Here is a 12,272-nt window from a genome sequence, read left to right on the forward strand (position 1 = left end):
TAAGATACATTCCGAATGGGGCATTGTACTCAATCATTGGTCTGATAAGTGAAGAGTACAGGGGAACAATGACCTCCCTTGATCTGGATGTGAATCCCTTCATAATCAGGTGGGCAATGTAGAAGGTCCTCCTAACCACTTTGGCAATGTGAGTGTCAAAAGAAAGGTTACTGTGAACTTGGGTCCCCAGGTCCCTGATAACCTCTTCTGTGCTTAATGGATTGCCACCTATGTGGTAACTTGGGGTTACCTTGTTTTTACCAAAGGGTATGACTATACATTTTTTGGCGTTTAGCTTAAGGCCATGGCTCTGGCACCAGTTATCCGTTTCTATGAGACCTCTCTGAAGGATATCTGTGTCTGATGGATTTTCAACTATGGCGCCCAGTTTGCAGTCATCTGCAAACATTGTCAGCCACAATCCTCCTACGTTTGCCTGCACTTCTGAAAAGTAGATGCCGAACAAGAGGGGGCCCAGGACTGAGCACTGTGGGACACCGCTTGTGACCAGCTTGGAGTCTGACATGGCACCAGCAACTCTAACCCTGTGGGTTCTGTCCTTGAGCCAGTTTGCAACCCATCTTGTGACATATGGGTTTACATTTAAGCTGGTAAGCTTTTCTATGATACCCAAGTGGGGTATTGTGTCGAAAGCTTTTGCAAGGTCAAGGTAGGCTGTGTGAACTGCCTTACCCTCATCAATGGCCTTGGTGACTGTTTCAAAAAAGTCGACCAAGTTCAAGAGGCATGATCTGCCCTTGACAAAGCCGAACTGGGTAGGATCCAATGTCTGTAGGTCCCCTATGTCTTTATTTATGAGTTCTATTATGATCCTCTCCATAGCTTTGCAGACCAGGCTTGCTAAGCTTATGGGGCGGTAATTACCAGGGTCCGTAGAAGCACCGCCTTTGTGGAGTGGGACCACAGTTGCCGTACGCCACTCTTTGGGTACGTATCCTGTGGTAAGGCTAAGATTAAACAGCAGCCTTATGTGTGGGTTTAGTTCCTCATTGAGTTTGTGTAGCACACAGCCGGGGACACCATCCGGTCCCATTGATGCTGTGTTTTTAGCTTTAGAGAGCAGCTCTCACCTGGGCATTTGAGATGACTGGGAGGCTACACTCTGCTGGGATAGATATTTCTCCTTTTGGAGGGGAGGGAGGAGAAATTTGCACTGAACCTGTCTGCCAGTATGTTTGCAATGTCTGTGGGTTCAGTGATTTTTGTATCATTTTGGACTAATTCTGAGCATATCTGGGAGTTTCCACCCAGATTTCTAACATAGCTAAAGAAGGCCTTATGATTGTCTTTTGAGTCCTTGGCGATTTTTCTCTCAAAGTTGGCCTTGGATGATTTTATGAATGATCGTAGTTTTTTACTAGTATTGATCAGAGATGTTTTCCCTTTTAGGGATTTTGCTCTATCTTGTAGTAGCTTTCTCCTCTTGTTGTAAAGTTTGTTTATGGCTGGGGTCCACCAGATTGGGTGCTTGCCTTTGGTGGAAAGGGTCATGATTTTATTTGGGATTGCTTGATCCATGCAATCCTGGAGGTGCTCGTAGAAAGCATTTGTAAGGGATTCAGCAGCGTGGGTTGTGGTTTCCAATGGCTCAGGGGCCTTGAAGGATACCACACCAGTCTTAAGAAGTGTGAAGTTGGCTTTTGAGAAGTTCTTCACTGTGGTCTTTTTGTTGGGGGTGGGGGTGGGATGTGGATCTCCAGTGAGATTAGTTTATGGTCTGATCTCACCAATGAGGGATATACTTCCGGTGTGGAGCATTTTGTCCCTATGTTTGTGATGATCAGGTCTAGTATATTTTCACCTCTTGTGGGAATGGTGACAAGTTGTTCCATAGCATTTGAGTTTATGAACTCCAGGAACCTTTGGGCTAGGGTATTGGGGCTTGAGTAATGTTCCCAGTCTATGTTTGGGTAGTTGAAGTCACCCAATATGATGGTGTTTGGAGAGACATTTATACTCTCCAGTGTCTTCAGGAAGGCTGTGTGGGGTTCCTGAGTTTGAGAGGGTGGCCTGTAACATGCTACAAACTGTAGAGCAGTTTTGCCTATGGTTAATTGCACATGAATGGTCTCTGATGCTTCGTGAGTTGCCACCAGCCTGGAGGTGTGGGTATCCTTGATGAATATGGATAGACCCCCTCTTTTTGTGGTACGGTCCGGGTTTTGGGGCCAGAACGCATGATATGAGGTAAAACCTGATAGAGCCGGGGTGCTCTCAGGAGCCTTGAACCAAGTTTCAGTCACAGCACAGACATCGATGTTCTCCATACTGAGGAGGGCTTCGAGGGCGTGCATCTTCAGATTTAGACTTCTGGCATTGAGCAGCATTACCCTTAGTTTTTTTCCATTATTGTTTTCTAGGGCGGTGGGTTTAGAATTTGAGCCTTGTCTAAAAAGGCACTATGGGGTGGCAAGAGCCTTTGCCAATATCCGGAAACCCAGGGGTGACAGGTGCAAGCCGTCCCTTGCGAAGCAGCGTGGCTTGTCAAGCATGTCATTCCAGGCAGACAGACATTGGATCCCCTTAGAATGACACCAGAAATTAAGCCAATTATTAAAACTGATCATTTTGTCTCTGTATTGTGGCATCATTCTTGGTGAAGGTAGGATACTGCTCAGGGTCAGGGTCATACCAGCCTGGGCTACATAATCTGAGAGCTCCTCTATGTCTCTTTTCATGTAGTCCAGGGAGGTACATCTCAGGTCATTCACACCAGCATGGACAATGACTGAGTCATACTTGTACTTGCTGTGGAGTGACCTGAGTGCTTGTGTTATGTGGCGGACTCTAGCGCCCGACAGGCAGCTTACTGTGACCCTCTCCCTGTTCAGTCTGGTGAGTGGGACGTCAGTGTGTCTGACTATGGAGTCACCTATGACAAGTGTGTCTGGCACTGTGTTTGGCCTTAAGGGCTGTGACTGATTTGCACACGGACTTTGTGATCTATGTGTTGCTTGTGTTATGTCATGAGGTGGCAGTTGTTTGGGTGTCTGCTTTGGAGGCCTCTGCTGTTTTGGAAGATTTTTGTTCAGTGCCTCCGAGTATGTCTTTGTGTGTTTATGTGTTTGATTTGTAGTTGTGATAGTTCTATGTGAGACTGGGTTTATGGTGTGTGTGGTTACCTTCTCCTCCTGTCTGGTTTTGCCAGTCCTGAGTTGAGAGAGCTCAGCCTCCAGTTTGGCTATATAGTTGCATCTCTCGCATGTATTTGTGTTTTGTGGGAGGAGGAGAGGGTTGTCTGTGTACATGAGGCAATTGTAACCTTGCCTCAGTATTCCCAGATTCACCAGCTGAGCAGGAGAGGATGCTAGCAACTGACCCTTTGACATGCTAGAAGAAATGAAAAAGTTTGCTGTGTAACTGAGTCAGAAAGGACCTATAGGGAAGTGGGTACTGAAGGGGGTTTTAAGCTAGTGAAGTACTTTGTATAATATAGAAGTGCTTTACCTGACTAAAAAATGCTTTAGGAACAAGTGCTGAGCTTTACAGATAGAGAATAGACTGTTTAGATTACAAGTAGAGCAGTTCTAAGGGAAAAAATGAAGAGCAAACTCTACGGAGCCAGAAATAGTCCAACCTTGTCTAACCGGCGCTGCCCGATGGTGCTCTAGTGGCAACTCCGCACTAAATGCAGAAAAGGCAATAAGTCAGTAGTACAGGCTAGCACACTTTAGTGGGCAGCCAAACAATTAAATTAAACAGCAAACAAACACTTTTCGACTTGAATTAGACTAATTTCAACTAAAATGTACTTTTAAGTGCAGATAAAAAATGCAGTAAATAACTATGAAAACAGTTAAAGCTTGCTCTAGGTAAGCAGTAGAAGGTAAAACAAATATAAAAAACAGCAGGATACTTAATCAGGAAAGCAGTCGCTTTTTTTCAGTTCTCTGTAGCCAGGAAGACTCAACAGGACCACGTGGAGTTGTGTCTGGGCAATATGGCTTCAAAAAAATGCCAGAGGCAGATTTTAACCAGGGAACTTCAAAAGAGCTAGAAATGGTCCAAAATGACCAATTACTACAGCTTCTTGTGCTGAGGTCACTTCCCTCAAGGACAGGTAGGCTATTCAAGGCTCCCCACTCCCACTGGTGAGCTAAGAAACTTCCTTCTATCCAAGTAAGGCAATGGACAACACAGGAACTACAACACAGCCCAGGATACAGCAAGGCCTGTAAACTGGCCTAACTAGTTTAGGAGAGGCAGGAAAACAAGGAATATTTTTTTGTTTTTTGTTTTTAAATAGAAACACACAGAAATGCAGAAAAGGCAATAAGTCAGTAGTACAGGCTAGCACACTTTAGTGGGCAGCCAAACAATTAAATTAAACAGCAAACAAACACTTTTCGACTTGAATTAGACTAATTTCGACTAAAGTGTACTTTTAAGTGCAGATCATAAAAAATGCAGTAAATATGGTTAAGGTGTTTACCTTCCAGACACAAAGTGCAGGGTTTGATTCTCATGTTTTAGCTAGGCTTAAAATGGCCCACATAGGAAGTTAGCCTAGTAATAATCTATGAACCTATAAAATACAACCTACACTGATCAACTACATTACAGCAACCAAGAAACAGTGGCAAACAACTTTGCAGTTAAGCCATGATAAAGGACAAATTATTATTCCAGGGATAAAAATTCAAAGGGGGATATTCCAGGGTGACTCTCTGTCACCACTACTCTTTTGCCTTGCCCTTAACACATTAAGCTGTCTCCTTAACAGATTAGGTCATGGCTACAATATGGCTTCCAGAAAACAACAAAGTGTAAAGACTTATCTTTTTGTAGATTTAAATTGTATAGTTCATCAGATGAGGAATTGAAAGAACAACTGCAAATGGTCACAACTTTTTGAGATGAAATAAGAATGTAATTTGGTCTTGATAAATGTGCAAAAGCAACCCTTAAAGCATAAAAGCTGCAACACCAAGAAAACATCAGTCTGGGACAGAAATGTGATATAAAAGAACTTGAGCAAGAGGGAGCATACAAATATTTGGGAACTGATGAAGGATCAACAATAAAACATGAACAAATGTGAATAAAACTTAGGAATATTTCAGAAGACTTTAATACCGAAAACAGCACTGACATCCAAGAACATACCCAAAGCTATAAACCAAATTGCTCTTCCTGTCCTAACTTAGTTTTTTAGTGACTGACTGACCCAACTGTTGGATAGGCTGGACAGGAAAACAAGAAGGATGCTTCATGCTCATCAGTTGATTTATAAAAATCAGTGCACACCAAGATTATATACTTAACATTCTGAAGGAGGTATGGGCCTCCTCGAAACTGATTACATTTATTGACCTGTCATCGTGGGACTGCATACATATCTGCTGACCTCAGAAATCCTAAACATAGTGAAAGTTTTGAAACATGAAGTGAATAAAGTCTACAATGACTTCTGTGCTTAGTTTAGCAGAAGCATATCGGTGTCAAGCGGTAATGGAAATCGAACCAAAAGTAGATAAAAATCAGGCAGCAAATGAATGTGCCAAAAAACAAAAGAAAGAATATAACGTGAAGGACCAGATGAGAAGGTAACAAATGTGGAAAATTCATAAATATAGTTGCAAGTATAGAAAACTCTTGGAACAACCTCATGGCGATCAGGATTCAAATGCAGGAATGGTTAAGGAGAGGTGAATTTAAACCAAAAGAAGAAAGGTTAATATTGGCAGTCCAAGATAGTGGACTACGTACACATTGGTTTGCAAAGTCTATTGAACATGTGGGAGAAATGGACAAATGTAGGTTTTGTAAAACGGATTTGGAAACGGTCGCATCTTGTTGCAGGCTGTGATATACTAATGGCAGAAGGACTGTATACTGAAAGGCATAATAACGTGGCAAGACTGTTGCACTGGGGATTGTGGAAATATAATATCAAAGTAACTGAAAACATGAGCCACAAAGCATTACAGAAAATGAAGTTTATATCACATGGGTCACCCGTTACCAACAGTTCAAAAAATAGATGCCAGAAAACTAGATATAGTAGTCCATGAAAAGAAAACATAAATAGCTCTGATCATTGAAACTGTTACACCCAGTCACTACAGTGCCTTATGTACAGAGACACACACAGTCATAAAATACTAGGATTTGCAGGCAGAAATGAGGGCAATGTGGAAGAAGGACATGCAGACAGTTACAATAGTAGTATGAGCAACGTGTCTTATCAAAAGGAAATTACAATTGCACTTAGATACGTTACCGATGCACACAACTCCATACAAACTGCAGGAGGAGTCATTACTGAGCACATTGCAGGTGCTGTGAAAAGGACTTCTGGCTAACAAAGACTGAAACAATACTAATTTTATGAAATTTAATCATACTTTGACTTAGGACTGGGATCCATTCCCGGTCATGGTATTAGAAACCCAAAAGACGAAGAAATTAAAAAAAAAAAATAAGCTGTGGATACAGCAAACCTTCTGGTTGATAAACTTCACCCCTCTTTTTCCCAGGTAATCTTACAAGAAACATCAGAAACCCATGCACACCCAGCTATCATGCAGGACCAAGTACTGAAGGTACTCTCATAGGCCAAAATATACAGCATCTAGGGACTCGGCCCTAAGTGCACTGTTTAACCTCAGCTTCCAAAGAGGTTTGTACCAAGTGAATGGAGGACGCCAACGGTCATGGCCCTGCACAAAGGAGGGCTATCCACTGACCCATGCGATCACTGACTCACAAGTCTGACCAGCCTCATATGTAAAAGCCATGAAAAAATTGATTACTTCGATAAGACATAGGAAACCTCAAAAACTGTTCATCCCAGTTTGGCTTCAACAAAGGCACATCTTCCCAAAAAACTTAGTGGACTTTTTCAAAAAAAAAGTCACAAAAGCTGGCCAAAAAGAGGAAATGCTGAAGAAGGATTCATATGGTCTTCCAGAACCTCAGGAATGGATTTGGAAAGGGAAAGGAGGGAGGGAAGTTGTATAGAATGGGCATAGATTAAATGATCTGGCATTATGTTAAGTACATAACGACCATATCCTATTCATCCCATTAGTCCGATCCAATTGATGGATCAGGGTTACAAGCTATCAATGACTTGAGTGGTGGTATGACAGGAGACCTTTGAGGATACTGGCCCCCAAAGGAAACCCTACACCTGGAAATATCATCTAGTTTATAATGCTTGGCAAAGATAACAATGTAGACCAGGATGCTGCAGCACAAATTTCATCAGCTGAAGAATTCTTGAAGAAAACTAAGGAAATAGCAACAGATCTAGTAGAATGAGCTTTTGGCTTGAATGGTAAAATGGTTTATTTTGCATAGAATAAACAAAGGAAATGCAGTCAGATAACCAACTGGAATGGGAAGTTATTTCCAGCTTATTTGTGTCAAAGGGCTGAGAATCTTTCATGAAGGGTTTAGTTCTATTGTGATAAAATCTTAGTTGCCCGTTAACATCTAGGGAGTGGAGAACATATTGTCTGCTGTTGGAATGGTTCAGAAAAAAATACAGCTGAATGTACAGACTGATTAAAATTTGTGTCGGTCACAACTTTTGGAATAAAGAATGGATATATGCATGGCAAAACTCTTGTCATTATAAAAAATGATGTATAGGGAATTGGAAGGCGAGGCCTATAACCAACACAACTCACGGGTATTCAGAATTTGTGGCCACATTGCAAACACTTCTTGAAGCTCTTCTCGCTATCCGTGTTGAAGAACTAGTTATCATAACAAAATACAAGTGCACAACAGTCAGAGAGCACTATCTTTAACTTACTAGCTAATAGATGTTGTGTCTTTCGGCTTTTCCCGGCTAGGGGTCGCCACAGTGGAACTCCGGTCCGCTAATGATTGGTAGTTGATTTTTACGTGCAGAGTTACCAGCCCTGATGCACAACCTTCAACGAAGGTATGCCCATTCACGCACGTCTCCACGCAGAAGACGCTTTAGCTGAGAATCAAACTCCCGTCTTACTGTGAGGCGACAACGCTACTGCAGCACCACCTGAACCAGAAAAAATATATGCTTTTAGAACACAAAAAGAAATCTGCAAGTCTGCCAAATACTCAACGTGGAAGAGAAAGGAGTATAAATTCTTTAAATATCTTCAGAAGAAATGCCTAGCAATACACGAGAAAAGTTCTAAGTAGCTCTAGTAAAAATTTAAGTTTGAAATAGCAATTGCCAAAAACAGCAAAAATAAGTGTTTTAGGTGGAGCACTTAGCTTTGCGTTAAGATTGCGACCGTTCACTATGGTAGCAAACAAAATCTAGGGAAGGAAGCTGCACTGTGGGAGAGAAAAAATTAAAAGAGCTTGAGGCTGGAACACTAGTTTTGCTGGTTCAGATCTGACAAAAGGCCTGAATATCCAGCAATTGGAAGGTATGAATAGGATTTCAAGGGTAGTTATGAAACTGGGAGAATGTAAAAGCCATGGTAAACCTCTCAATTCATAGGTTCATACTAGGCTATCTGCCCCAGGGCATTTATAAGCCTAGCCAGAGTGTGCATGGCTTTCGCCACCCATATTAAATTAATTTTGCTATTCCCTTTTTCAAGGTTAATATACTGTGCCTCTGTCTAACAGTGACACAGAAGTGATACCCGGGGTAAACCTACGATCTCCCATCCACTCATCAAGATTCCTCTTGAAGAGAGTCAATGAGGGGACTCTGCCTAACCTGGACTGGGATTTTATTCCAGAGTGAAGGGAGCCTCTGTGTTATGAATCTGTCCCTCCAGCATGTCCTATTTATTTCAGTGCTGAGGTTCAAGTCCCTCGAGCTCGTAGCTCGATGGGATTTGGATTTTCTGTGGTGCAGCATGTCCATTAGTTCCGGGTTATACATGGCTTTATACGTCAGGCACAGATTGCCTCTGAGCAGGCGGTATGCCACTGAGTAGAGCTGGAGTTTCTTTAACCGGGCAGCATACGGCATCTGTTTGAGCCCCTTGATCCTCTTGGTGAGGTACTTTTGGGGTCTTTCCAGTTGCTGCAGGTGTCTGGTAAGGTACATCCCAAAAGGGGCATTGTACTCAATTATGGGCCTGATGAGGGATGAGTAAAGAGGCACGATGACCTCCCCTGATCTAGATGTGAATCCCTTCATGATTAGGTGGGCTATATAAAATGTTTTTCTAACCACTTTGGCCACGTGGTTGTCAAATGAGAGATTGCTATCAACTTGGGTCCCCAGGTCCCTAATTACTTCTTCTATACTTACTGGATTACCACCTATGTGGTAATTTGTGGGCACTTTGTTTTTGCCAAAGGGGATGACTATACACTTTTTGGCGTTTAGCTTGAGGCCATGGCTCTGGCACCAGTTCACATTAACTCAACATTCTTGTACAGGACATTCCCCTACATAATGTGCAAATTAACAGCCAACTGAACAAATTGATAAGATTTCAATTTACTGTTCACCCACATCACTGGCACCACACAACTCTGGTCAAAATGTAAATTTAGTCAAAGTTACTACAATTGCAACAGAACTAAATGCTCTAATTTCTCAATACTTAATGCCAAAGCAGCACCCTGCCTAAGCTATCATACAGTAACACAACAAAGACAATGGTTTCAACTACAATACAGAACACAATATATTAAGACTCTTTGCTGCCTTTAAAAGAATAATTTACAAAGAATTACATTTTACCTTTTTACCCAATAAGCCTTTTGGTCCAATGACATTTTCAAATAAGTGTTTTCCAACATGGGCGTCCACAGCAGACAAAGGATCATCAAGTAAGTAAACAGACGAATTCCAATATACGGACCGTGCAAGACTTACTCTCTGCTTTTGGCCTCCAGATAAATTTACACCCTAGTTAAAACAAAAAAAAAATGCTGAGTCTAAAGAAAATAAATTACTATGAATATTACAGTTAAATAATGATCAACCAGTGAAGAATGCTTCCTTTTGTTTACTTATGTTATATAACAAGCAATTACATTCAAATATACTTGATGTCAAACACAACAAATGCGCAGAAGTTAACTGATGACGAACACTTAACATTTAAAAGAACATAGAAAGTTAAGTACTAGGCTCACTGGTAAGTTTTGTTTGATGGCATCTCAGACCACTGTCATTAACTGTACTGGGTAACAACTTCCGCATCTCCCCCTCCAATCAAACAGTACAGAGTATTACCAGTGTATATGATGCAGAAACAGAATTTTTTGGGGTGCGGACAAATGCTATGTAAGCAAACTAAGCAGGTTATAAACACCCTAACATCAATGATAGGTCTGATGAATGCTGACTACAGAGGAACATTGACCCCCCCCCCGACCTAGATGCTATACCTTTATAAGTTGCACAGCACAGAATGATTTCCTCACTACCATAGTCGCACGATGGTCAAAACCTAAATTGCTTGTCTGTCCCCAAGTCCCTGACTACTCAGTCAACTCTTACGAGTGTGTTGTCAATATGATAGTTACCAGGGGTGTTTGCCTTCCAAATGGATACCACTATGCATCTCTTGGCATTTAGTTTTAGCCCATGGCTCTGACACCAGTTATTTGTCTGTGTCAGTCTTTCTTGGAGAATATTAGTATCTGTAGGTGATTCCACAACTGCTCCTAATTTGCAATTGTATGCAAATTTGGTTAGCCAGAGCCCCTGATGGTTGCCTTGAACTTCAAAGAAATAGACATCAAAAAGGAGTGGTCTCATGACTGACCCCCGAGTGATTCTACTTGGGACTTGCTTCTTGATAAATGTGGACTCCCCGTTTCCAACTTCCTTGGTCCTGTCTGTGAGCCAGCTGGCTATCAACAGGGTAACATAATGGTTTATACCCAAGCCTCCTGAGTTTGTCAAAAATTGTTCAAGTGAAGTATTGTGCCAAATGCCTTGGCTAAGTCAAGGTAGGCAGTATGAATCATTTTGCACTCATCCATTGCTTTAGTGACCCTCTCAAAGAAGTCCATCAGGTTGAGAAGACATAACGTGCCCTTGATGAAACCAATCTAGGTTGCGTTCAGTGTCTGGAGGTTTCCAATGTCATTATTGATCATTTCCATAGCAATGCATACAAGACTACTGAGACTTACGGGTCTGTAGGTGGCCTATTTTTGTGCAGCGGGATGATGGCTGCTGTTCACCACTCCTGAAGCTAGAAGCCAGTTTGGAGGCTATGGTGAAACAGTGATTACTGACTGCCTGCTAGATCATGTTATGTCATTCAGAAGACAGTCTGGGATACTGTCAGGGCCCATCAGTGCAGTGCTCTTGGTCTTAGAGAGAGAATTCAGAACCGGTTTCCTAGTGATAGTAGGTCTGTTATTTTTTGCTGTGTTTTCTGTGAATTTAAAGTTAAAGCTATTAAATGAAGTTATCTTAATAGTTTGCACTGTATTTCAAGTGGTTTCTGTGCTGCAACTAGCTATTTAAATCAGTTTTGAGTGGTTTCTGCACGTTTACTGTGCTTTTTCTGAATCTGAAGGTACATCTATTAAATGAAGTTTCCTGCATTTCAAATGGGGTTTTAAGTCACTTTTCAAAGTTATGGCAAACAGCCAGTTTTGGCCAGGTATACGAGTCATGTACATCTTGTAGAGGTTATTCTAGTAGTACAGTAACTGCTGTAATTCTGGTGAAGAAGAATACACTAATGGCTACAGGTTTAGCTGCTTTTCACTAGTTCTTTTATTTTCTCATTTATTTTATAATACACTTAGTGTAATGGGGCTGAAACAAGTATTCCACAGAAAATGGCACTTTAATTTGTAACTTTTCCCAGTATTCAACGAAAAACAGTGAAATTTGTAACTTTTCCCAGTATTCAACGAAAAACAGTGAAATTCAGTTTTGGTTTAACCAAACAATCCAAAAGAAAGAAAATAAAACCCATGAAGAAAAATCCACTTTAATAGTAGCAGAACTTCAGTAAGTGATTTGGTCTCAAAAAAAGACTTCTTCAGACTGAAGTGAATACAATTACAAAACGTTTAAATAACCAATTAGTAAGTCACGACAGGCTTGCTCAGTATTTTAACCCTTTGCGTTTCAAAAACATAATGGACTCTTTCCCTATTATTCAAGCCTGGAAAATGGCATACATTTAATTTTACATGCCACTTATATTCAAGCCATCCTAATTCGTCTTCAGGGTTAAAGAATATTTCTACATTTTTTAAAGCTTCTAAAACTAAGAACTTAAAATCAAACTTACAGTTTCCAGATTTAAAATACTTAGCTAATACATTCTTTTTGTCATCCTATAGAAATGGCATACTTATGTTCA

At 41.2% G+C, this 12,272-nt stretch overlaps 1 protein-coding gene across 2 annotated transcripts in view; it reads right to left on the minus strand.

Moving 5' to 3' along the window:
* Positions 1 to 12,272, minus strand: part of ABCC1 (ATP binding cassette subfamily C member 1) — a 1,301,041-nt gene that overhangs the window by 480,415 nt on the left and 808,354 nt on the right. For both annotated transcript variants that reach the window (XM_044089159.1, XM_044089158.1), the window contains exon 18: positions 9,674 to 9,841. In XM_044089159.1, coding sequence (XP_043945094.1) covers positions 9,674 to 9,841 — 168 coding nt within the window. The remainder of the gene's footprint in view (positions 1 to 9,673; positions 9,842 to 12,272) is intronic.

The sequence above is a fragment of the Protopterus annectens genome, chromosome 12.part0 (assembly GCF_019279795.1).
Source record: "Protopterus annectens isolate FY-2018-M chromosome 12.part0, PAN1.0, whole genome shotgun sequence".
NCBI lineage: Eukaryota > Metazoa > Chordata > Ceratodontiformes > Protopteridae > Protopterus > Protopterus annectens.